This window comes from Lissotriton helveticus, chromosome 5_1 (genome assembly GCF_964261635.1).
Source record: "Lissotriton helveticus chromosome 5_1, aLisHel1.1, whole genome shotgun sequence".
NCBI lineage: Eukaryota > Metazoa > Chordata > Amphibia > Caudata > Salamandridae > Lissotriton > Lissotriton helveticus.
In genome coordinates, this window is record NC_136065.1 from 1,558,769,954 (window position 1) to 1,558,797,614 (window position 27,661).

The window sequence follows — 27,661 nt, forward strand, 5'->3', positions numbered from 1 at the left end:
TGGGGATAGACCGTGGACCACTTTGATTAAGGGAAGAAATTGGAAGAATGGAGCAGCACCACCAGAAAGTAAAAAAACGTATGCCAGTCACAAAAAGGGAAGCCTAATTGGAGGAGTGAAGAGAACAAGCCGTGGTGCATCACTGAGCATGTTTTAAACCTTTCTGCAGCTAGATGTCCTGCAGTACTTATAGATCGTAATCTTTGAGAAGATGCATGGGCATTTGTTTTTCATTGTCAATCAGGGGTCCTTGTCTGGAGTTTGCACACCAGTCTCTCATTGATAATCTTTCTTCTTTTGGGCCACTCACCAGCCAATCGAAGCTTTGATTTATTAACCCTGGTCATAAGTATACTTGTTTCATAGAGATTTCTGGATTATAATGTTTTTCCTCACTCGTTAATGTAATCAATCTGAGGAAGAATGGCACGTGGAGCAATCGGGAGAATTTTTGATACCTTGCTGTCTTGTTGGCTGGGCTCTTTAGAGCTGGTGCCCATTAATATCTCTTGGTTTTACCTTCATTCATTATTCATTTTGACTGTGGTTGTTGTAAAGTTGCATGTTGTTTAAAAGGTACCTTGAATTGCAAGAATGGCATGTGCATACAGAACTGTGACTGAACACTCATTGGGATTGCTTTTTTAAGATGTTATTTGCTGCAAGATTCACGACCAAAGATTTGTGTAGATCAGCTCTGGAAATGTATCGGAGCTTTCTTTTCCTGGCATCAGTCGGGTTGTTTTCTGGTATGGTCCGACGTGTCCTTTTGTTATCACCTCTAGATCCCTGTCCCTTTGGTACAACCCGGTACACACTCTTGCATGCTCTCTCTTCACTGGCTGAATTTCTTCCTTTGTTTGTCACAGATGAATGAGAGTGAAACCCTGATCAGTATGGTCAACAGAATGGTGGAAAACTCATCCCCTAGGGCTCAGCTCTTCATGCAAGTAAGCGGTGGCCAGCAGGACTTGGCCATGCTATATCCCGTCCTAGTTGCTTATGCATGTCAAAAACCATTAGCATCCACTCTCCCTCTGCCTACTCCAACTGTGCCTTCATCCAGCACCTACCATATTTGACAAACTTCTATTTGCCAACCATCTCTTTGAGCCATAAGCTCAGCAGCATCTCATTGTATGTTCATCAGTTGAAGAATTGATTGATAACATTCTACATAAATCTGTGTAATCCATGCTAAAAGTGTCATTTCTATGTAACACCCTATGAATAAAAAACCTCAATGCATTACAAAATATTCCTATTTGTGATGGAGCCACTGGCTAAACTTAAATGGCTCTTTCCAAAGACCTAAAACCTTTTCCCATCGGGTCAGAGACATTAAAAGTAATAACTAAACAAAGCACATTTCATGTATTTTGTGGCCCTTGTTTCTGTTCCTCTTCGAGAGCGGAGATATTTTTCTCTGTGTTCATGTGCTTGGATGCAGATTGGCCTATTGGGGGGACTTCCTGACATCCAAGCGTCGCTTAAGGATCAGTAGGATTTGGCACTGTCACTTTCCTGATTCTGCTTTACATTAAACTCATCCTTCCCAAGAAGTTTCATTCTTGAAAAGTTTTTGGCCTGTCTGTAAGTTCCATAGTTGACAGATAAACCACCCAACCTTTCTATGAGTGCCGTAGCATATGTGTTGAGTAGAAATAGTGTTCTGACCCACATGTCGTCCACAGATGTTGGTGAGGCTTGACCCAAACATATCCTGTAGTTTATAGTCTTACGGTTGAATGCATTTTGGAAATGAGCAAGATAAAAATACAATGAAACTCCTTAGCGTATGCTAATGCATAATTAGCATTTATGCAGAACCATGAATTGTAAAAAAAAAAAAAGGGTTTCCTTTGTTGAATTTGGCTGTTTCATTAACCCCCTCATTTTAATAACATGTCCATCAGCTCTCTTAATATTTTGTAACATGTCCATGATCTCCTTCATGTCCCCATGTTCCTTTTCCATGGGCATTCAGCCAGATGAGTCTTTTGATGGTGTGTCTGTCTCAGTCTTGTAAGATAATGAGTAGCACTAGAGTTCAACCCCACCATAGAACCTAGAACAGCTGCTGCTGGAGTTGGAGCTGGTGTCGAGCCAGCCCCCTCAACAGTCATAACATGGCTCAGTATTGTGTGCTTCTTCATTTCTAGGTTTCTCCATATCCAGATCCATACCGAGAAGCTCTGCAGGCCTACAAGAGGAATGGGGATGAGACTGATGTAAGTGTACTTCCTGCATGCCCACGCCATCTTTTCATGGCCGGATGCTGTCTGCTGGTGTAGGGTATGGTCCTGAGATTGTGCCAGCTTAACAAAAAGTGTGTGCCCAGAGTGTACTTGACCAGTCAGTACTTTCTGCTCACCTTGTGTTCATTTGGATGTGTGGCGGATGCAGGGAGCATGACCCTAAGAAAAGAACAATGTGTCCAGGGCCAACATCTGCACAGAATGATTTAGGTTAGTAAGAAATCTTTATTGTAAAGGTTAAAAAATGCAAAAGTTAATAGAAAAGAAAAAGAAAGAAAATAACAGTCTTATTCTCGGGTGTGGGCACTATTACACCCTGGCATCGCATTGACAGAACACACGCTTCACATACACGCATATTCTCAGCTGATCCTTAGATGTGCATTAAAATTATACTGTCTGAGAAAACGCTTTATTAGTTTTTGCACTGAATGTGACTCAGGGGTTCTTCCATTGACTTGAGCTTATCAGTTACAAAGACTGATAGTGCCAGCTTCAAGTGGGATTCAAGCTGCTTTCTGACATAGACTTACAGGTCTTGCCTTTTGCTGCCGCTCAATCTACAGCACTGGCATGAGAAGTGCAGCACAGCCCATGAAACGTGAATTTTGTAGTACCTAACTCCCGGCGTTCTGAATCACATACATTAAATTACATTAAATACCAAAGGAATTAGAGCTACTGCTAATATATTTATGTACCTTTTTGAGAGACTGTGATTACATATTCTGCTTACAGTATAGGCATTGAGCATTCTTTTTTATGTTTATGCATACTGCACACTGAAAACACCCCCACCCATTTGTGTCCCCTATATTTCGTACACTGAACTACCTTTGTGCCGTGCTCCAAAGTGGGTAGAATCGAGGGCATACTATCGGTGTTCTGACTCAGTTAAGCATTCTGAAATCAGCTACACTTTGAAGGATGAGTTTTGGTGCCTGCTTTTTTTCAGTAGAGATTTTAAATTGTCCAATTTCAGGTGTATGTAGATCTTCCCTTCCGATTATGAAATGGCATACATGTCCTGCAGAAAGCGGAATCAAGGCGTGCATTATGATTCCCATCTGCACACTCCGGAGTAAAATCTAGGGCATTCACCTCTTCCATTCATCTGCAGATAATAGCCCACAAACCATACCATGCCGGACAAATGTTGCTGGCTTGTGGGCCATTCTATGGCAATTGGTGGAACTCAGTGCCTCTAAGAGATAGTTCACCATGGATGAAATTTACCTGGTGAGCACGTCTTATTGCAACCCTTTCACAGCAGTGAGATATTCTACTTAACCACATCCCTGTTATCTGCAAAGAAAACATTCTTATTCTAATACTTAGAGTTTTGCATTTTCCATCCCATAGATACAACTACAGGTACCAAAAGATAAGGAAAAGTATGGGATTAGATGGCCTATGCTATGGGAAAGCTTGATATCCTACAACAAGGCCTTTCCCCAGCCCTATAAGAAAACACATTTGTTGCATTAGTTCATAATGAAATCAATAGGTCACCAGGGAGGTGCAAGTACTCTACCAACTGTGTGGTCTGTTGCATATCAAGAAAAACGTGCTCCGAAGTGTCGTCTCGTGTATGGCTGCCTCTTCTGTTTGATAACTTTCAAACATCAAAGGTCTCATATAATTAGTGCTTGCTTTGTTTGGACAGAAATTGCTGGGAAAGCTCTGTGAGCAGCACAAAGTGGTCCGGGAGCAAGATAGGCTGGTCCAGCAACTCCGCGCTGAGAAGGTAAGCATGCGAGTGCTTTGCAAGCATAGAAGCACTGCCTGGTGTTCAAAAGGGGGAAGACAAAAGTACCTGGGGTGTAGGTTTTTGCATGCAAGTAGGATTGCCTCTAGAAGGCAGTAGAGCCAGATTAGAGTCCAACATATGTGAGGCTCATCTTTCAAGGGCTGGAAAGGCTGCGTGAGAGGAAGTATCTCCGGTGTTGCCTGACACCAAGCTGTATCTCCTTCACCTACCTGCCTTTCAACAGTAGTCCTATCACATGTTTACTTGTAGCTCAGCTCTATTAGCCAAATATCTTTTTTTAAATAAATTGGTGCTCTTCAGAGGGTCCACTGCACTGCACCTTGTGCTGGAGAGTCTAGTACTTAAGTTTCTCTCCTGTCCATCAGGCCATCCTCCACTTTAATAGTTAATGATAATCCTTTCTACCTTCCCAGGAGAGCTTAGAAAGTGCTTTAATGGCCACTCATCAGGAGCTGGAGATGTTTGGAAGTCAACCAGCTTATCCTGAGAAGTTCCTGCACAAGAAAGAGTCACTGCAGAACCAGCTGATCAACATTCGGGTGGAGCTGTCCCAGGCGACAACGGTAAGGCCGCACTGCGTAGGTGTCTAACTATGGCGGGATGGTACACTCACTGTACAGGAGAGAACCCCAATATGGCCTGTGTAGGAGAGAACACTAGGGTGAAGTGTGCTCTCCACTAGATTGAAGTGAACCAGTGGATAGGTTGTAAGAGTACTCATTCAGGGGAAGTGAAAAAGGAACACAAATGGGACCCTTACCATGCTGGCACAGTACCTGGGTCGACTCTGTCAGGAACCTCAACAGGGAACCTGGAGGATGGCGGAGGGTCCTCATTAAATGTACAGGGCAGGAGAGCCCAGGATGAGACAATACTTCAGTTTTGCTCTTTTCCCTGTAGTAAATATTAGTATTGTGCATAGGTCCACTATAGGGAATTATGTGATATAATTATATTTAAAAAGGAGACTTTTTTGTGCACCACCATAACTATTATGCTTCTTTTCTGTAAGATGTGAACTAGTGGCTTTCACCTATTAGCTGTGATTGTGTTCCTTTGTGCATTCACTCCACTAAATTCTGTTTCCCATATCCTTCAAACGCTTACTCCCCTAGCCAGCTGTCATCACACACATGAGCCGCGCTTTTAGCGCACATCCTTTCAACTGAAAGTCTTTGCGCACTCGACTCTCCGGTCTTTGACCGAGTTGGTAACATCTCCCGGTAAAGGTATTCCATAGTGGCATTAAAGAGACTGAAACGATGCACAAATATAGAACTCATGATTGTGGTCTTTTTTGTTTTCCCGAGTGGTAAAGAGCAGAAGAGAAAATTCACTGTCCCTCTCTTGCAGGCATTATCGAAGAGCACCCTGGAGTACGAGACCCTGGAAAATGAAGTCTGCACCCTGCATGACGATCTCTGGGAGCAACTGAACTTAGACATCCAGGTAAGTTGCTGCTTGCTCCAGTGGCCTGCAGGGATGAGTACTGGTCATGGTTGTAGCTAATCTGCATTATGAGTGCTGGTTATTACCATAATTCTCTTCTTCCTGGGTGGGGGATTGTCACTGTTTTAGCTCTCCCTCGTGGTTTGTTATCTTAGCTCTCCACGCCAAGGGTGAGTGCTGATGATTGATTTAGGGGCTGATTTAAAGGTGGTCAGAGATGGCACTCTTATCGCAACTGCAACGGAGTACCCTGTCCACCAGACTCAGTCCGCCCACCTGCCCGATGTAGAGGTGAGTAGACCGACAATATGTCGATGACTGAGCCTCCTCTAGCTCTTTCACCTAGATACTTCTCCGATGTCAGAAGTTAGTTTTCCAACGTTTGCTCAATTTTGAGTTGGCAGCCAGATGGGGGCTTTTTTTTTTTTTTTAGAATCCACCACCACCAGATAAAACCACACGCTGCGGAAAAGTAAAAAAAAAAAAAATTACCCCCACACCACACGGAAGAAACCTCACTTTACTCTCTTCAAGAAACAAACCCCAATTTGCTTTTGAAAAAAGTAAAACTTTGTTTAAGTTTGGCGGCCATTCGTCATGTTTGACAGAACCATCTGTGAAATTCTTAGAACTTTGACAGGAACCGCTGAGACTGTGGGTCCTTACAAAGTTAAGAGATGTTTGGGGGCAGTGGGGGGCGGACAACCTCTTCCTATTTGGCAGAAGTGATGTCCATCAGAGCAGTGTAGTAATTTAGTCAATTGCACTGATGGACTTTACTCTGTCCTCCAAACTCTAAATCAGGCCCTTAGTTGTGCCTTGGGATCGGTGCTGGTCATTCTTATCTCTATCTTTTGGTGAGTGGTGGTCACTGTTTTAGTTCTGCATTGAGGAATACTGATGATTGTTGTAGCTGTTCCCTGGGTGAATGCTGGTCATTGCTGTAGCGTTGTGTCGGTGTGTCATTGTCTTAATTTGCAGTTGGTTGCTTCCACATCTCCTGACACTTTTTTCCATATTCTGTGTTGATCTGTTTTCTCCTTCCCCATTAGAATGAAGTCTTGAATGGGCAGCTCCAGAAGGAAATCTGGCGGATCCAAGATGTGATGGAGGGGCTCCGGAAAAACAACCCTTCACGTGGAACAGACACAGCCAAGCACAGGGGTATGTTTGCTTATTCCAACAACATCACCTGTCCAGTGCGGCTGAGAGCCAGAACTGGGCTTACCTGTTCAGATAATCAAAGAACCTTTCTGGTTTAGGTATGGAGAGGAAATGCAATGCACATCATTGTATCCCGGAAGACTCAGTAAGGGTCTAGAAATGTGCTCTGCCACATCCTGATCCTTGTGAATGAATCCCAGCATCTGTCTTTAATAAAACCAGAGCAGTGGTAGACTCTGTACTTCGGGTTGGTAAGATTTGCACTTGCTGCTCTGGCCTTCTGGAAAACAGTGTGTGCCTCCTTTCTATGTAGCCAGGCAGAGGAGGCATTGTCCGGTGCCCCTCAGCAGTATGGATTCTAATCTTGTCAATTCTGTTTTTGATCAAAACATCATGTGTACTGCTGGTTGTACTGCAGCATGCACTAACCTCAATATGGCAAGGAGCTCCTCTTTCCTTCGCTTCAGCTGTGTGGGCATTGGTCGCAAATCTTTCCTAAGATCTGCACTGAATCCGCTGAACTTGTAGGGCTGTCAATATCACGGTGTAGACACAGACTCTATAACCTCAGGGTTTTTATTTATTTATGCATATTTAAATAGGTCGGACATTACCCAAAGGTGCTAGGGGAAACATGTAATTAATGGATTGTTTAAGATAGATAATACAACTATATATAATTAGAAAGGATTTCAATTATAACAAAATAAATTATTACATAAAACAGAATGTACAAAAGCCGTAAAAATGTTGAGGAGGTATACAGACAGTACAAAGGTACATGTGGCTGAAAAAGGTTGAGATAGTATACAGCGGTAAAAAGGTGGAGGTATTATAGTCGGTCAGTGCAAAGAGTTGCTTGCAGTGTTTTAGCTAAAGTACAATTGAAAGAGAATGGCTTTCAGGTCACTTTTAAAAGTCGTTAACAAAGTAGTAGTGAGAAGATTTGGAGGTAGTGCATTCGAGATTCTGGTTGTGCTTCCCAAAAGGACTGTGCCATCAGTTGTTCTTTTTTAAAGGATGGGTGTTCAAGAATCATTGCTTCGACATTCCGCAATGGTCTGGGGCCACCAGATAGCTTGAGTTTGTCCTCCAGGTAACGGTGAGTGGTGGTGTGCAGGGCTTTATGGGTGATGCAGGCAGCCCTTGTTCCATTAACAACCATTAGAGGGTGATCGGCATAAGGTTAATGTGGTAATTTCTTTTGGTCCCATAGACTGACCATGCTTCCGAGAGTAGAATCATTTTCAGGGGTGAGATGGGTTTTGGAGCGAAATGTAAAACAAGTGACATTTTGAGTTATAAGTAGAAATGACTGTAACTTTCAATGAGGTACTTAAAGCACAGCTACTTTTACATAGCCAGACAAAATGAAATTCCACTTGATGAACCCAATTGCCGGATTGCAGCATCGAGCAAGCATTAGAACAATAAATGGACGCACACTGTGTCCTCATAGTAGACATGCTTAGTCTTAAAACTCGTTTCTGCTTCTTAAGTAAGCAAACTGTATAAAAACATTCAATATTTTCAAAATGCTTCCAATTTTGATTTTATATAATGCTAATCTGTGTCTATGCGATTGCTTTAGAGTTGACTTAATTGGAGGCTACCTCGACCTTTGTTTCTAACTTCAACCAAGACCCATTTTCTTGGGGCAGCCTGTGGTTTCTCAGCAATCTGTGATTTTTTTAAAACCCTGTTGTGCCTGGTAGGGTAGGACCCACCTTTTGAAATGAGTTGTTTGTTTGTTCTTCTTTTTTAGTAGATCTCTGCACTCTATGGAAGGTGGTGGGTATCCTCTAGGACACTGTGTGCACAACTACATCACACGCTCATGGATGTGATAGCCAGATCGTCCTTTGCTTTGGGCTTGCTGCCCCATGACTCAAGTTAGCTGGTGGATGGGATAGGGATGAGGATCTCCTTCCCATGTATTGTTGAAATATGTTTCTGCTGAAAATATTGAAAACCACGCTGCCTCTTCTTCCTGAGTTTCTGGCTGTCACCTGGAAACTGAGGCTCTGTGGCAGGACCAGTTTGACTCCTAACATATAGAACCACCTTGACCAGTTCTTCTGGAGTGGCCTACGAATCCTACCATACAAAATCTGCAAAAACAGATAAGACCACGAATATCCTCTCTCGCGATTGAAGGAACTTCAAGTAGAGCAATGCTTTGTAATCGCTAAGTATCAGGAATCCATGCCCAAAGAGGGTAGCATAAATACTAACTGTCTCGCATCATGAACTTGTACTTCAACAGACTTCTGTGGGGGTTTGCACACTTCAAAGAATATATATATATATTTTCGTTTTTCGAAATCGTTACATGTTAATATTCTGATACATAACAATAATATTAGTGTCAAATGCTTCCCTGCTAGTATGAATTTCCATATATTCGCTACAAGAGATATTGTTCTTTAGAGTCATGGTTCTCCCTAAACCACTGCTCCCAGTTGGAACTGGGAAAGCATGCGAGTCCGGTGGATTGCTGAGCCTGCTAGCCCAGTGGGTGCCCTCACATCCAGAACAACGTTAAGCCCACAAGGCCATTTTATGATAACGGCTCCTACATTTTCATTCCCTTAAGGGATGGCCAAAGTGGGTGCTCTCGCAGTTCTCTCCCCAATCACACCCCACCCTTCCCCCAAGCAGTTTCTCTCTCTTCGTGAACACATTTAAATGCTTGGGAGACATGCGTCATTCTGAACTGTTGCCTGCCTGCAACAAAAACACTGGAAGCTCCCCTTAAACAAACAATTAAACTCTAGGATCTGGCCATGGCACCCCAATCTTTGACTTGGGGAGCACCCCATGTCTAATTGGGTGTTGGCCCTGTGCTGGCAACCCAGCAGTAGGGTCTCAAACTCACTGAGCTGTTCAACTTTGCACCCCGAAACACTAGTTGAATGAGCAAACAGATTATATACTACTGGATACATTGCAGTTTTACATTACACCTCTGCCTGGGATCTGGTTACATGCATTGTAGTTAACTGACTTGTCCCAAAGGTGTTGGTAATCATCATAATACTGCTCTACAGGAAAACATTGGTAATAACTCTCCGTTCAGGTTATTGCGATGTGTTGTCTCTATCATGTATCTGAGTTTTTTTGATCCCTTCTCCTAGAGCAAGTGTCGGCTGACAAATGTACTACTCACATAGGATAAAGGGTCAAACTAGAATAATGGGAGCAACTGAATTCCCCTAATACTTTATGGCATAGGAACTCAGTGTAAGACATTTGAATGAATATTATGGTTCTCAAATCTGAGAGTAATACTATTGGCGGTCCTGTGACACCAGTATTAACCCATGCACCCTTAGGATACGTCGCTGTTTCTACTGACAGTCCGGGGACCCCAATAAAATGTCTCACATTTTTGTAAGCAGCTTGGAATCATTTTATCATATTACACATTTTAAATGTGTATGAATATCTTACAGTGTAGGGGGTCTTTAATTCCTTCTATTGTTGATACATCTGGTATAAAGCAAAATATTTTTAATTTGTTTTTCTAATTAGGGTCTTTGTCTTCTTGTCTAATAGTGCCATGTGCCCCTTCGGGTACCTACAGTTCGAACAGTCCTGCCAGCCCTTTGAGCTCTGCGAGCCTCACCAGCCCCTTGAGCCCTTTTTCCCTCATTTCTGGGTCCCAGGGGTCACCCACCAAGCAGATGGCCAACGAGGTGAGTCTGGTTACCCAGCAGAGGAGTAAATGTTTGCTGTAATTCCTACTAAGTGGCATCCAGAATATGGTAATGAGAGTAGAGTTGGCTCCAAATGTATGTACAAAATTGGTTTGTATTGTGTTATATTGCCATTTGTATAACGCTTAAGAGCCATAACGCCATTGGATGTATGTTGTACTTACTACCTCTCACGAGGCGTTGAAGCACTTTTTGGCAAGTAGTCAATCCCAATAACCACTGGATTACCCGCCAACGTTGGGCTATGGCGTAAGTGAATTTGCCACATACAGATGCATCTTAATTTTGTTTTTTCACTGAGTTGTTCATTTTAATATGTTGTTAATGATAAGGACGGGCCCATTTCAGCAAAAAATGGGTTGAGAATTTTGTTTGACTTTGGCATTTGCTGAAGAATTTGTCAATGAATTCCTGGGGAAAAGCTACTCCAGCACACTAGGCGGCTCCAGCTCCCAAGATAGATGGTGCTTCAGCTCCCCATGGACACTGCACTAGCGTCCTGTGCTGCTCCATCAGTTGTGGGGTTCCTGCTCCCTAGGGACACACTACTACAGTGTCCTGTGCTGCGTGAGGCCATTATTGTAAACCGAGTGGTTTTACAGTCCCAGTCTAGTTATGGGTCACATAGCTGGTGTCACTTGGGTGTTCCCAGGTAGGCACAGTGACTAGTGCCCACATCTTTTGAACAGGGATGTTGCTACAAGGTAAATGTGCTTGCCTTGAACACCAAAATGCTGTAAGGCACTCCAATATTAAATATAGCAAGGTGATTGATATTAATCAGGTGGCGCCCATTGGGTTGTTGCCAGATAGCCCCTCCGGCGTCTGTTGTAAGAAATGAGACAAAACGGCATTTTGTTATTTCTCTTTTTTTTAAAACAATTTTTATTTGAGTTTCAAATTTAATACACATCCCCCCCACCCCCCCCCCCCAACCCCAGGAGAACAGGAACCCAGCATTCTTTTATTTCGTTACAACAAAAACTGTGTTAAATATAAACAATATATACAAAAGAAAAAGAACACATCGCAAGAATACCATGATAACAGATTTACGACAAGTTTCCCCGATATATTACTTCCATAATCATACACCCTCAATCCATGATAGTAATGGGGCCCAAATCTGCATACCCCTATTCTGCTTAACCCTCCCTTTGTTTCTATAAATTGCGACCTCCAAACTACAGGTCGCAAGCAGCCGAGTTCTCCATTCAAAAAATGAGGGAGGTTGCGGATCTATCCATGCTGATGCGACACACAGCCTAAATACAGCCATGGCTACAAAAATCAGCCCGTGTAATTCGGGTGGTCGGGTGGTATTTGTTAAACCCAACAACACCTCTTCGTTGGTAATTTTGACCCTATACTGGGTAATGTGTGACAGAAAATCAGAGACTTCCGCTAGTACTTTAACCAAAACAGGGCACGAGGCGAACATATGAGTTAGATCCGCAACGGGTAGTGCACATCATGGACAGGTTGTCCCTTTCCCAGTCCCCCAATTAGCAATTTTTCCAGGTGTGTAGTAAAGTGAAAAGAATGTTTTAAAAAATTGTGCCTGGAGTTTCATAGACATTAAACATGTCAGTGACATATCATAAGCATTGCGGGACACCTGAGGTAAGATCCCCAACCTAGACTGCCATACCATCCCCTGTTTATCCATATCGTCGGGTAGTGATATATTCAATCCTTCATATATCTCTCCAATTCTCTGAGTTTTAGCTAATCTGAGTTTATCGATAATTTGACTAGGTTGGAATTTGATGCGAACGCCTACTTTTTTAAATAGAAAGTCCCGCACCTAAAGAAATTTAAAAAAGTCCCTATTCAACAAATCAAACTCTGCTTTCAATTCGTCGAATGTTTTAAGTCCATTAATAGAGAAAAAACATCCAAGATGTGTGACTCCTAAATCCACCCACCTCTTCGTACATACATCATGGAATATATCCGGAAGGTCCGTATTCTGTGAAACGTGGGTATAACAGGAATAGCGACCTAAACCGACTAATTTTTTAACATTGCCCCAAACTTTAAGAACGCTAGAAATTGTCTTAAATTTCACTTTTTTAAAATAGTCATCGTTAATGTGGCGCCACAGACAGCCAGCACTTCCGTCACCCAAGATAAGTTCTTGTGGAGTAGGTACCCTACACCCCACCGAATTGACCATTAGCAGATTAGAGCTGTATTTTAAGACTGTAGCCCAATAATACAGTTTAAAATTGGGTAGTGACCATCCACCTCTATCTCTGGGTAAGGTAATCCATCTAAGTGCCCGGCGAGGTCTATTACATGCCCAAACAAAGCGTAAAAACATAGTATCTATGTTTTTAAAGATCAGTGGGGGAAAGTCTAAGCAGATAGCTCGAAAAAAATAAAGAAACTTTGGAAAGAATAACATTTTCACTACATTAGTTCTACCCCCAATGGATAAATGCAAATTATGTAGACGAAGTAGTTCTTGTTTGGTGCGGTGCATAAGGGGATTGATGTTGTCATCTACGATATTTTCTATCTTTGCACTAATGCTGACCCCTAAATATATCGCCCTAGCACATATCCTAGGATCGTTCATCACTATTTTATCGTTCAAAACTATCTGGGTTTTACTAGAATTCAATTTATATCCAGACACGCACCCAAAATCAAAAGCTTCTTTTTCAATCTGTGTTATAGCGTTATTAGGGTCCCCTGTAACAGATCTCGTATTTTAATTGGGGGGATTAAAACATTTGTTTCCAGTCTTTGTAAAAATGCATCAATATAGATGGAGAACAGGAGGGGGGAGCAGGGACACCCCTGTCTAGTGCCCCTGGTAATAACAAAGCTTTCCGAAAGAGCCCCATTGATCAAAACACGGGCATTCGGTTTGACATATAGCCGTTTAATTGCGGTTATAAATATTTCGCCAATCCCACATTTGGTCATGGCTGCCCACAGGTATTTCCAGGAGACCCTATCAAACGTTTTCTCTGCGTCCAGCAGTATAAGCGCCATAGGGTCTCCTGTCACACCCGTGTAATCAAAGAGGGATATAGCTCTTTGAATGTGGTCAATTGTAGATCGGCCTGGGATGAACCCGTGCTGTCGTACCGAAACTATTTTGTGAATAATAGGGGCCAACCGTGCTGCCAATATTTTAGAATAAATTTTCGAATCTCCATTAAGTGATTGGGCGATAAGAGCTCATTTCTTTAGGATCTTTATGTTTTTTAGGAAATATGATTATTTTGGCTGATGACCAGGACCTAGGCGGATTCCCCCCTGAAAGATATGTTGAAAGAGTGATGTTAAAATAAGATTAAGTTGTGGGACGAATTTTATGTAAAATTCGGTGGGAATCCAAACCATGCCTGCTGCTTTTCCCTTTGCCAGGCCCTTAATTGCTAGTAATATTTCCTCCCAAGTAATTGGCCCATCCAAGAATTCCTGGTCTTCTGTTCCCAATTGTTCGGGGGTAAATAAATCTAGGTACGCTTTAGGATCTCCGGTTTCCTCATCGTCTGCGTGATATAGATCCCTATAGAACCTTTCTAAGGGTGATTTCATTTCCGCCGGTTCGGATCTTAGCCCCAACTCTGGATCCCTGATTTCCTTAATAACTGCAAATGACGTATCTTCGCGAGTTCTCACGGCTATTTGGTGTCCCACTTTTTCATTAAGCTCATAAGATTTTTCCCTATTGATGCTTGCTTTAGCAACTGCCTTCTTGACTAAAATCTCAGATGTAGTTTTTAGCAATTACCACCTTGTTCATCTCATTATTAGTCGGCCTTCCTTCATGTACTGCCTTAATTAATTCTTCTTCTGCTCTACGCAGATCAAGTTCCAACAGTGCCATTTTTTGTTTTTCTATTTTATTGAATTTAAATGAAAATTGCATAGTTTCATCCCTAATACCAGCCTTCAGGGCATCCCATACCGTATCAATTGCGGTCGATCCTATATTATCTTCCAGAAAAACCGGGATCCAAGTACTCATTTGTTGGCAATATGCATCGTTAAGTAATAATGCCCTTTCGAATGTCCAAGTTTTTACATTAGTTCTCTTCGAGGATACTCGTGAGGCTAAGCACTAGCGGATTATGGTCAGAAAGAATTCTGGGTAGTCTGTCAATTTGAAATGTTGATTTCAGAGAGTTAGACAGGAGCATGTAGTCTAATCTAACATGTCTGGAGTGCGGATGTGAATAATGAGTATAGCTAGGGTCCGCTGGATACTTTGTTGACCAACCATCTATCAAACCATGGAGCATGCACAATTCTTTTAAGGCTTGAAAAACTTTTCGCTTCTGACCCTGGAATTTAAAACTTTGATCTGTGGACCACTCATTAGGCAAATGAATATTTAAGTCTCCACAAATAGTCATCGGAAGAGGCCAGTGCGCTAATTCATTAGAGACCTTGATCAGTACCTCTGGGTCATCGCTGGTATTGCCATATACTGTACATATTGTTAGCTTACCTTCCCCATTGTTAAGGTGAATTCTACTATTGCAAAGCGTCCCAGCGTGTCTGCCAAGGTCCGTGGAAACTGTAACCCCCCACCCTTTCGCTAAGATAGCAACCCCCTCTGGTCCGTGTCCCCTGTGTAGTAGATACTATAAGTTGATATCCTAAAGTTTTGAGTAAATATTGCTGCGCACCCTCCTTAAGGCAGACAACATTTGCTCCTGAGATTTTCAGACTTTCCGACACTTTCTGTCTCTTCTTTAGATCGTTTAGGCCACAAATGTTCATAGACAATATATTGATCCTAGCCATATCTAATTATCAAGACCTTCCCCAGGAGCAATCTAATTTTCTTTATCTTTCTATGCTTGCGGTCTCCATACCTTTTAAGTTGCTCTAATATAAATGCCGAGCCCAGTTCTCTCCCCCCCTGTCTAATTCGCACCATCCCCCCCTCCCTCCCCCGCCCCCCCTTCCCATCCGTTGAGGCACCCTAGGTCCCGAGGTACCCAGGTGCGGACGCCCGTGCAATCCGTCCACCAATTCCCCCCATGCGTCCTGGCCCAGTGCACCTGATATACATGATTCAGGTTATTTACATGATTTTAATTTTCCTGCCATTCGACCCCCTCTTTATTTTTATTTTTTTTGTAATACTTTTTTTTGTTTTTTTTGTGGATTGCAGTGCTTAATAACCTTCTCCCCCCCTTTTCCCCACCCTTAGTTGTCCCAATATGATCAGTAATTCGGAGTTACAGGTTCATATTCCATTCTAATTCATTTTCATTCGGTCTTTTTTGCCAGTTTCCCAGAATTTCTGGTCTCAGACACAGTTATTTCTTTCAAATAGTCTTGAGCTTGAATTTCGCTGTTGAAGCTTTTCGTTGTGCCCTTATATTTTATTTTAAATCTCGCAGGATTTTGGAGGAAGACTGTTGCACCGATTTTCTCAAAGGGTGTAAATAGTTGTTGCATGCGCCATCTTCTCTCTACCGTGTAATGCGCAAAATCTGGTCTAACGAAAAATTTGAACCCATTATATTCCCTCGGTTTTGTTGGTCTGGCTAGATCGTAGATTAGTTCTCGCAGAATGAAGTTCCCAAAGTTAATTAACTTGGCCCTGGGATACTGCTGGGGTTTCTGTGGATACTTGGGTAACATCATAGGGAATCGGTGTGCCCGCTGTATTTACCTCTCCATGTCCCAGGCCACGAGTTCCGGAAAGGCAGATTTAAGCAGTTTGATCATAGATCCTTTTGGATCGCTCCCCTCAAAGCCTTCGGGGATACCAAGGAACCTCAGGTTATTCCTTCTTGATCTGTTTTCCTGTTCCTCCACTTTAAGCATGAGGTCTCTTATGATCCCATCATGCTCCTTCTCAATTTTTCGCAATTCTGTAACATCAGTTTCCAGACTTTCTGTGCGCAATTCGACTGAAGCCATTCTATCAGCGATCTCTGTACAAGTGTTTCCCACTTTCTTGATTGCACCCTGTAATTTTTCAATAGCAGCATGGTTTCTCTGGCTATCTTTTTTTACGTCATTATGAAAATTCTTGACAGAACTCAAAACTTCACTTAGTGAGGGTTCATCAGACTTTGCAGCGCTTTTTGCCTTTAACCTTCCCTCTTCAATCTCTTCATGGCTAAGACGTTGATATGTAGTTTCTGCCCCATTTTTCTGGGGTGGGCTTTTCCGTTTAGAGCCTGTCCTTTCTTTGACATAATTGGTATTAGTGCCGGGATCTGTAGTCTCCTCATTCGTACAATTACTTTGCTTTTGACGCTTCGTCCTTTTTTTGCCCAGTTTTTTCCTCGAGTGCGTGCCTTGGCCATTTTTGTCCGATTTTCTAGAGTCACGGGAGCCTAAGTCCTCCGGAGTAACATTATCACGTACGTGATTACTCGGTTCACTTGTATCCGTTATTTCACTAGACTCGCTGGACTCGCTTGAGATCCCTGTTTCGTATATGTCCGAATCAGATTCATCTACTGTACCCACATTGTTTACATTGTTAGCTGGCAGCTGCTGAGTCGCACGTGAATTTAATGGCATATTTGTCAGACGAGGTCTTCCTCAGGATCTGTCGAGTTGATATAGGGGCCCACCTCTCGATACCTCCAATTCTGATTGTAGTAAATACACAGAATATTGAAGTGATCAAGCTGGGGGAAAAGGGTGTTGGGAAAGGAACAGCAGGGAAGGAGATCTGAAAAGGAAAAGTTAGTCAGGGGAGTTGGGTAGGGAACAGCAGGGAAGGAGATCTGAAAAGAAAAAGTTAGTGCTGCAAGTCTATACTAATATTCTAAGAACTCTGCAACAACTTAAAGAACTAAAATTTCACCCCTCAATAAAAGACCTTTTGTCTTTAACCTGGGTTTAACTCCAAATCAACATATATGAAATCATTCCTTTAAATTAAGCATTAAAAGAAAACACATTTGGGTCTCAGATTCAACACTGACGAAATGACACCTTTCTTGTAAATAACCACTTTACAAAGACAGTCAAAAATGTCTCTTCGCCTAGTAAAACATAAACTTTTACATGGATAACCTCTGATGCAGTTTTTACATAAATAATCTCAAGTTCAAAACCTTCACTTGAATATCCTTTCTTTAACTAAATAATTCTTTCTTTTGTAATGTCAATTCGTACTGCGACTGTTATGAATTGCGACCAAAGAAACCATAAGAAAAAGACCCAACAAGATAGAGCCTAAGCTCTCAGAGAATTATTTCACAGGGAACAAAGAATGTGTAATTTGCGCAGATAAAAGACTCAAAAACACATTTAAACAAGTTTACTATAATGTGCTTTAAATGTTGGCCCAGAAAATAGCTTAAAATGTCCTACCTGTAGAGTACGACCTACTCTACTGATACACAGGGCGTGGCCGAAGAAACCTAGGCCTCAGAGATCCAACTTACTGGTACTGCAAAGGATTCCCAAATACCTCCACAGCAGGTTGCGCCTTCCCAAAGGACCTTCAGCAGGATTGCCAACCACTTCCAGAAGCAAAGTCCAAGAAAATGCTTCCAATACTCTGAACTCCACTCAGAGCTATTGGAAGACGCTGCTACTCCCTCAAAATCCTAAGAATAGTGAGCAAAGAGGTCTGGGCGTGGTCGCGCACGTTAACGTGGCTACGCCCGATGTTAAACGCGACCGCTTACCGTTTCTCACGCATTTCGCGTGAGGTTTTCAATACCGCTTGCCAAACCTCACGCATCTCGCGTGAGGTCGCCAAACCTCACGCATTTCGCGTGAGACAGTCAAATCTCACGCATTAGGCGGACTAAAGGGTATGAAGAGCATGTTCCAAGTACATTTACATTACACATCAGCATATACCTCTACATATGTTTCTGTAGGTTGTGCAGACGAACCACCAGCGCCCCCTGGAGGGAAAACTGTGAATCTTCCCACACAAATACCTCGAGCATGGCTCATGCCGTGGGGCGGGCCCTAGACCGCAAGCCGCCCTACTATTCCTGACAGTACCTCCCCCTCCCAAGAGCGGTCTAGGGCCCGGCTTAGAAGGATGAAGGAGGTGGAATCTGCGTAACAACTGAGGGGCATGAACATTTTCTGCCGGTTCCCAAGAATCATTCTCAGAACCGTAACCTTTCCAGGAAACCAGATACCATAGTTTCGTGCCCCTGCGTTTAGAATCCAATATCTTTTGCACCTCATACTCCCAATTGCCCTGAATCAGGATCGGTGCAGGTTTGGGAGTTACACCTTGTCTAGCTGGCTTTAACAATGACGTATGAAATACAGGATGAATCCGCAAGTTCTTGGGAAGTTGCAGTTTGTATGTCACTGGATTAACTTGACGGATCACTGAATATGGACCAATGAATTTGGGACGAAACATGTTTTTGTGTTTAAACTGTAAGTTCTTAGTGGATAACCACACCTTATCTCCAGAAGAATACACTGGTCCTGCTCGATGACGCTTATCATATTGCTGCTTGTATGTCTCTTTACTTTGTAATAGCCTTTTGTGAATTTTCTGATGAATGTTCTGCATAATTTGCACTGTCTCTTGAACTGCGGGTGCATTGGTCTCTTCTTTGGGCAGATTTAGAGGAATTGTTTTTGGTATATAGCCATATAGGGCCTCAAAAGGAGAGGATCCTGTAGAAGAATGAGGTGATGAGTTATAGGCTATCTCAGCAAACCATAGCAAATCCAACCAAGACTCTTTTGAATCTGTTACATAGCATCGCAAATATTGCTTCAGGGTTTGATTTAATCGTTCGGTTTGACCATCTGTTTGAGGATGATGACTGGTTGACATATTTGACGTAATCTGTAGACATTGACACCATTGTTGCCAGAACTTGGATGAAAACTGAGAACCTCGATCCGATATCAATACTGAAGGCAGTCCATGTAGTTTCACGATATTTTTTAGAAAGATTTGCGCTAACTGTCCAGCTGTAGGCAAACGTTTACAAGCTATGAAATGTGCGTACTTTGTTAAACTGTCTACAACTACCAAGATAACTGAATGTTGACTGTTTTGCGGAAGATTTGTAATGAAGTCCAAGGAAATATGTTCCCAAGGTCTGGTTGGAGTGGGTAGTACTTGCAACAGACCTTTTGGTTTACTGTGATCCGTTTTGAATCTTGCACAAGTTTCACAGTTTTGAGCCATTTGAGTCACATCTTTCTGCAGAGTTGGCCACCAGAATAATCTTTGTATTTTCTCCACTGTCTTCCTCGGACCCGGATGTCCTGCCATTGGGTGAGAATGTAACCAACTGAAAACAGTTCTTTGTAGTTCTTTGGTTGGTAGATAGATTTGCCTTCCATGAAATGGTAATCCCTCTTTGATAGTTTGATTCTCTTCCTTATTCTCCCATTTTTTCCATTGATTAGGAGAGAAGTTTTCGTGTATTTTCTCTAGGAATTGATCGGCTGATATCAAGCAAAGTACTTTATCTGGGCTTATGATCGCTTGTGGATCTCCTTCGAACCTGTGCAAAGAAGAATCTTTCCTAGAAAGAGCATCAGCTTTCTTGTTGTCTTGACCAGGACGATAAGTTACTACGAAATCGTATACTGCAAAGAACATCATCCATCTTAGTTGTCGGGGTGTCAACATTCTGGCTGAGCTCATAAATTGCAAATTCCTATGATCCGTGTAAACGGTTACCGTGAATTTAGCTCCCATTATATAATGTCTCCATTCTCTGAATGCTTCTAGGATAGCTAGTAACTCTTTTTCTGCGATGATATAGTTTTGTTCGGCTGAGTTCAATTTTCGTGACATGTATGCCACCGGATGCATTTGACCAGTTTTAGGATGCCTTTGAGAAAGAATAGCTGCAATTGCCACATCTGACGCATCTGCTTCAATTATGAAAGGTTCTTTAACATCTGGGTGCATTAAAATTGGAGCTGCTGTGAACGCCTTTTTTAGTTTCTGAAATGCATCATTTGCCTCGGAAGACCATTCAAATTTTACCTTTTTTCTCAGCAATCTTGTGATAGGAGCTACTACTGCAGAAAAGTGATCAATAAATCGACGGTAAAAGTTTGCAAAACCCAAAAAACATTGTACATCCCGGACTGAAGTTGGGATGGGCCACTCAGCTACTGCTTGGATCTTTCGATCAGTCATTTTCATTCCTGTTGGGGTGAGTAGGACACCTAAAAATTCCACTTCAAATACATGAAAGTCACATTTTGTTAGTTTACAATACAAATTATGTTTTTGTAGGGTCTTTAAAACTTGTTTTACATGACCTTCATGTTCTTCCACAGAGTCTGAGTAGATTAAAATATCATCGATATAGACGATAACAAATAGATCTAAAAATTCTCGTAAGACATCATTGAGGAAGTATTGAAATGCTGCTGGGGCGTTACAGAGACCGAATGGCATTACCAAGTATTCAAACAGACCATATCGAGTTTTGAATGCAGTCTTCCACTCGTCTCCTTGTCGGATTCGTACCAAGTGATAAGCCCCTCTGAGATCAAGTTTGGTATAAATCACTGCTGTTTTGACTTGATCCAAAAGGACAGGGATTAACGGCAATGGATATTTATTTTTGATGGTTATTTTATTCAGCGCCCTATAGTCGATGCAAGTTCTTAATTCCCCATTCGCTTTTGGAATAAAAAACAAAGGGGAGGCAGCTGGAGACTTAGAAGGACGGATAAAACCATTTTCTAGATATTGATCTAGATAGTCTCTCAAATGTTGGTTTTCTTTTTCTGATAATGCGTAAATTCTACAATTGGGTACACATGATCCTGGCAGAAGATCAATCTGACAATCATAGCTTCGATGAGGTGGAAGTTTTGCTGCTTTCTCTTCACTGAACACCTCTTGAAATTCTCTGTATGCTTTGGGTAAAATTGTCTCTTTTTCTTCTGCAGTTGCGATTTTACTTACAATTGGTTCCAAGATTTTTAAACAAGATGACTGACAAAACTCTGAGAGGAATACAAGTTCTCTTTTTTGCCAATCGATTAGAGGATTATGCAAGCAGAGCCAAGGCATGCCCAGAATAAACCCATATTGAGGAGCTTGGATCACATCAAATTGCACTTCTTCTAAATGTCTTTGTTTCTTTGAATCCTCACAGATCATAACCACCTTTGAGGTTTGCATTGTAACTGGCCCTCCAGACAAAACCTTCCCATCGACTGCTTGGACAATTTCTGGAGTTTCTTTTTTCTCGCAAATGATACTTAGTCTCTGTACAGTTTCTAGATCAACAAAGTTCCCAGTAGCACCAGAGTCGATTAAAACTTCCATTTGCCAAATCTTAAGAGTCACTTGAATTTGTACTGCCAACCTGAAATGAGCTTTGTAATTAGACACACAAGAGTTTATGGAAGGGTAAGCGATAGTACCCAAGAGATCCCCTTCTAGACATCTCGGGCAAACTAGTTTTCCGACGTTTGATCTGTTTTTTCTAGGATTGCCGCCTTGTTTGCACTGAAGGACTTAGTTTTTGGCTTCATCAAGCAATCCTTCACGAAATGTCCCTTGCGACCACAGTAAAGACATTGTCCATTTTTGCGTCAGGTTTCTTTTTCTTCCTTAGATAATGGTTGTCTAAGAGCTCCGATCTCCATTGGTTCTGAACTGGATTCGGAGTGAGATAGTTGAGTCTGAGGTCTAGGTTCATTCTTCCAATTTGGCTTCTCGCTCTTTCTTTTATCTGACATTCTTTCAGAGAGCCGATGATCCAGTCGTAAGGTGAGATTAATCAAATCCGAACATGCAGTTGGTTGTGGATCAATTTGTGCAAGAACATCTTTTAACTCATCCCGCAAACCCTGATAAAAAAGAGCAGCTCTCTTTTCTTCTGGCCAAGAGGTTTCGGCCACCAGTCTGTTAAAATGGGACAAATAAGAAATAAGGTCTCTGTTTCCTTGTCTTAACTGCAGTAATTCCCTGTCTGCAGATAAAGTTACAGTTCGCCTATCAAACACCTTTTCAAATTCCCCTACAAAACGTCTCCAGTTATATAATAAGGCACTATCCTGTCTGACCAACGGAACCGCCCAGGTAGCGGCATCTCCAGACAGGTAGGATATAAGGAACGCAATCCTAGATTGAGGAGTAGGAAAGGCTGCAGGCCTGCAAGAAAAATGCAACTCAATTTGTGTCAAGAAGGTTTGCACCTTAGAAGGATCTCCAGTAAAACGTTCTGGGGATGCTAAAGGAATTTGCGGGGGTACAGTAACAGAGATATTAGTGGAAGCTCTAGAACCTGTATCCCGAACTTCATCAGGCAATGGTGTATTCTGAAGTTGAATGTTATCCACTTTCTCAGCCAATAACGCAGTTGCATTCATGGTTTCATTTAGATCAGTTTGCATTTTTACAATTACCGCCATTAAATCATCTAAGGTGGCCATTATAGCAACTCCGACAGATCAGGAGGAAAAGAATTTGTGGGCTCACTATTCTGTCAGACGAGGTCTTCCTCAGGATCTGTCGAGTTGATATAGGGGCCCACCTCTCGATACCTCCAATTCTGATTGTAGTAAATACACAGAATATTGAAGTGATCAAGCGGGGGGAAAAGGGTGTTGGGAAAGGAACAGCAGGGAAGGAGATCTGAAAAGGAAAAGTTAGTCAGGGGAGTTGGGTAGGGAACAGCAGGGAAGGAGATCTGAAAAGAAAAAGTTAGTGCTGCAAGTCTATACTAATATTCTAAGAACTCTGCAACAACTTAAAGAACTAAAATTTCACCCCTCAATAAAAGACCTTTTGTCTTTAACCTGGGTTTAACTCCAAATCAACATATATGAAATCATTCCTTTAAATTAAGCATTAAAAGAAAACACATTTGGGTCTCAGATTCAACACTGACGAAATGACACCTTTCTTGTAAATAACCACTTTACAAAGACAGTCAAAAAGGTCTCTTCGCCTAGTAAAACATAAACTTTTACATGGATAACCTCTGATGCAGTTTTTACATAAATAATCTCAAGTTCAAAACCTTCACTTGAATATCCTTTCTTTAACTAAATAATTCTTTCTTTTGTAATGTCAATTCGTACTGCGACTGTTATGAATTGCGACCAAAGAAACCATAAGAAAAAGACCCAACAAGATAGAGCCTAAGCTCTCAGAGAATTATTTCACAGGGAACAAAGAATGTGTAATTTGCGCAGATAAAAGACTCAAAAACACATTTAAACAAGTTTACTATAATGTGCTTTAAATGTTGGCCCAGAAAATAGCTTAAAATGTCCTACCTGTAGAGTACGACCTACTCTACTGATACACAGGGCGTGGCCGAAGAAACCTAGGCCTCAGAGATCCAACTTACTGGTACTGCAAAGGATTCCCAAATACCTCCACAGCAGGTTGCGCCTTCCCAAAGGACCTTCAGCAGGATTGCCAACCACTTCCAGAAGCAAAGTCTAAGAAAATGCTTCCAATACTCTGAACTCCACTCAGAGCTATTGGAAGACGCTGCTACTCCCTCAAAATCCTAAGAATAGTGAGCAAAGAGGTCTGGGCGTGGTCGCGCACGTTAACGTGGCTACGCCCGATGTTAAACGCGACCGCTTACCGTTTCTCACGCATTTCGCGTGAGGTTTTCAATACCGCTTGCCAAACCTCACGCATCTCGCGTGAGGTCGCCAAACCTCACGCATTTCGCGTGAGACAGTCAAATCTCACGCATTAGGCGGACTAAAGGGTATGAAGAGCATGTTCCAAGTACATTTACATTACACATCAGCATATACCTCTACATATGTTTCTGTAGGTTGTGCAGACGAACCACCAGCGCCCCCTGGAGGGAAAACTGTGAATCTTCCCACACAAATACCTCGAGCATGGCTCATGCCGTGGGGCGGGCCCTAGACCGCAAGCCGCCCTACTATTCCTGACAATATTGTTTGAGGGGAAAAAGTGCTCTTGGCTATTTATGCCTAATGGATAAACCTCATTTTCTATAATTTGCTCATTTTGCCCAGTGATCGTTATATTTGCCATTGATGTTGTCCTAATTTCCTCCTTGTTCATGGCGGGCACTATGGTTGGGCTTCCTAGGTCCGGATTTTGAATATTTAGAATATTTCTTCCCACCGTATCAAGTTGCTCCATTTTGTTATTTCTCGAGGCAAGGGTGTCTCCTCTTTCTTGTTTTGCCTAACTAATACCATAAACAAATCTATTTTATACAATTAAACTACCTACTTTATAGGACCCTGACTTAGCAGAGAGAGTCACTAGGGGTATGATGCACCTCATATCAGCCATGAAATCAAGCACTAGTGCTCCATACAGGGATGTTTAGGTCAGTGCTACACCATTGAGCTCCTGGTACATAGGAGCTTTTTGTCCTTTATGTTCCACTTAGTTACAAGATTGTAACTTAATAGACCAATTCTTATAAAGTTGAACACAATGGACCCAATTCACAAATTCTATTTTCACTCGTAATAAAGTGTTATGAGTGAATGCAAAGGCAGTTCAAGGTTTAGTACGGCGTAAAAGTTTGTAAAAAACTATAAACTGCTCAGTTTGTTACAGTTCAAAATGTTCCCTCTGTCCCTTTATCACTCTGGAAATGGTTGGAAATTTTCTGCAGAGTGGGTGTAGGGATAAGTACATCCCTGAACTTCATACAGGGATATGGTTGGAAGTTTTTCCTTTGGAAAAATATTTTCTCGTGGAGGAAAAAAGAAACACGCTTGCTATGACCCACTGAAGTGGCGTTCCTCAACCTGGTAGCCATATGACTTTTTCAGGTGTATGATTGGAAAACTGTCACGGATGCAGGATTCCTGCCACACATCAGAACAGTTTTGACAATAAGGAAAAGTTATAAACCTGTATTAGTGCATAGCAGTAACTCTGAGCGTACATTCAGGGCTGTTTTTGTGAATCAGGCCCACTAAGTCCAATGTGGCCATTAAGCAGCACACCTAGCAGCAGCACACCGTAACACCAAGCACATACCACATCTTTTAGACATACACCACCAAGCCCATCCAATGCTTTGCACACACCACACATAGGGCCAGATGTAGGTAGCCAAATACCGGTCGGTAACGGCCGAATTCGGCCGTTACCGACCGGTATTTGGCAACCGAGATGTAGGAAGACAGAAACGGGGCAAATCGGTAATTTTACCGATTCTGTAAATATACCGGTCGGTAAATTTACCGACCGGTATTTTTACAGAATCGGTAAAATTGATATGTAGGTGGGACTCTTATGAGTCCCACAAGGCCTAAGAAATCGGTATTTTACCATCAAATTCAATTTGATGGTGAAATACCGATTGAGGTGTGCATGCACATGTGTGCATGCACACCTGTGCCATATGACAGGCAGACCTGCCCTTAGGGCAGGTATGCCTGCCACATGGCCCCCGTACCTTTTTTGGGGGTGCTAGAGGGTGTCAAAGTGACACCCCCTGCACCCTTGTCAAAATCGGTATTTACCGATTCGGTAAATACCGACCGGTAATGCCCCATTCATTCCTACGGGCTTCAAAGCCCATAGGAATGAATGGAGCATTACCGGTCGGTATTTACCGAATCGGTAAATACCGACTTTTAAAGATTCGGTAAATCCACATCTGGATTTACCTACATCTCGGTACTTCTATTTTACCGATTCATAAATACCGAATCGGTAAAATTCGGTATTTATGAGTCGGTAAAATAGAATTACCTACATCTGGCCCATAGTGCTTAATTAATCTATGCTACGGATGTGTATCTCTGTTCATTTGATGTTCTAACATTTCCACATTATTGTGGAAGCACATGTCTTTTGTAGAAGCACAGGCTCGCATCTTGAGTAGTCTTGTGGCTGAACCCAGGTACTATGAGCATTCATTCATAAAAACAGTGATGGAATGCCGCTAAACCCTAAAAAATAAAGCTGGCTACTTTTTAACCCCAAACCAAAGTCAAACATACGTTTTACTTGCAGCACAACAAAAATGACCACCAGATTTATAATCTGTCAGCTTGATTTTCCATCTTCCTCCTTCTTGCCGTGATGCTTAGTATTTATTGAGCTGCCTATACTGAGTGTGGGGATGGAAGTTTGTGTGTTGTGCAGGTTTATGAGCAGTCAGGGTCTCAGGTTTTTTAGGTCTACTCAGTGGTGTTCAGTGGATTAAGGGTGTTTGGAGTAGGATGTTCCTTGGCTGGGTTATGCATGAGTGGGAAATGCTGGGTGTTCCTTGTGTCGTTGGTTGAAAATGTTGGGTGATATCGTATACGAAGAATGTGATGGCCAAGGACAGTGTGTGGCAGGTTGTGATGGGTATGCTTGAGCTGTATTTTGTTAAGGATAGGCTGCGCCACAAGGGTATTCTGGGCTAACAGTGTAATACCTCCACACTGTGCCTGTAAACTGCCTGAGTTCAAGAAATCCAGGTGAAGCTTTAAACTTTGAACAATCCATTGGAAAACCACGAGCTATTATTTTTGTAAATTTAACAGAATTGTGGATATGAGAGCATCATTAACTTTTAGAAAAAAAGCCTTTGCATATTTCTTATTTATTTGAAATTGGGTTACTGGATGACTGGGGAATAAGCCATGGTCAAGCAATAACCACAATCCGAGTCAAGGGTAAGGCATTAAGCAACCCCTAAATGTTCCTGTGCGCAGCCTCTGGCACCTTGGCACAGAGCAGTCAGGATTTAACTTAGAGGCAATGTGTAATGAATATTGTGCAACACTTCAAACAGTAAATCAGTGAAAATACCACACAAAAAGATTCCACTTCAGGTTAGAAAATAGAGCTTAATTGAATAAATAAAACTAGACTAAAACGATAACAATTAAATTAGTAGAACTTGAGATAATTAATTTTAAAGTTTATAGTTCAAAATATCACCTACAAGCAAAAAAGTGCTATTGGGGATATCTGGTTGTGCCGGACCTGGACGAAGTCAAAAGTTCAGACCAACCTTGATGGAATGTGGGTCAGCTACAAGGACCCAGTTAGGCCAGCTCAACTAAAATACCCTAAATCCTGGTTGCAGAGCATGTGCGTGGACCTGTGTCGAAGATGCTTTGGGCAGCAGAGGCAATGCGTCGGTTTCGAGATGTGACGGGGTGTCTTGTTGCATAGCTGTTGAGGATCCTGTAGACGGGGCTTACGATGCAAAGACTGGTGTCGAGGATGCGGGGAGCAGTGGAGACTACGGGTCGTCGGTTCCAATGAGCGGGGAAGCTGCAATGCGGCGGTTTGTCATCGATACTGCCCTCGACGAGGTATGCAGGAAACTTGCGCCAGGAAAAGCATAGCACAGTGGTGGTTCTTAGGGCAAAGCATCGGTCCCAAATTGAGGGGCGCAGCGGCAATGTGAGTC

General features: G+C 42.3%; 1 protein-coding gene across 9 annotated transcripts in view; it reads left to right on the forward strand.

Annotated features, from left to right (window-relative positions):
- PLEKHA6 (pleckstrin homology domain containing A6) overlaps positions 1-27,661 on the forward strand; it is a 687,077-nt gene that overhangs the window by 618,246 nt on the left and 41,170 nt on the right. For 6 of the 9 annotated variants that reach the window (XM_078644649.1, XM_078644650.1, XM_078644656.1 and 3 more), the window contains 6 exons: positions 2,163-2,231; positions 3,925-4,005; positions 4,443-4,592; positions 5,383-5,478; positions 6,531-6,642; positions 10,201-10,340. In XM_078644649.1, the coding sequence (XP_078500775.1) occupies positions 2,163-2,231; positions 3,925-4,005; positions 4,443-4,592; positions 5,383-5,478; positions 6,531-6,642; positions 10,201-10,340 (648 nt within the window). Of the gene's footprint in view, positions 1-869; positions 951-2,162; positions 2,232-3,924; positions 4,006-4,442; positions 4,593-5,382; positions 5,479-6,530; positions 6,643-10,200; positions 10,341-27,661 lie in introns of all 9 variants that reach the window. The other 3 variants (XM_078644647.1, XM_078644654.1, XM_078644651.1) reach the window with 1 other exon arrangement.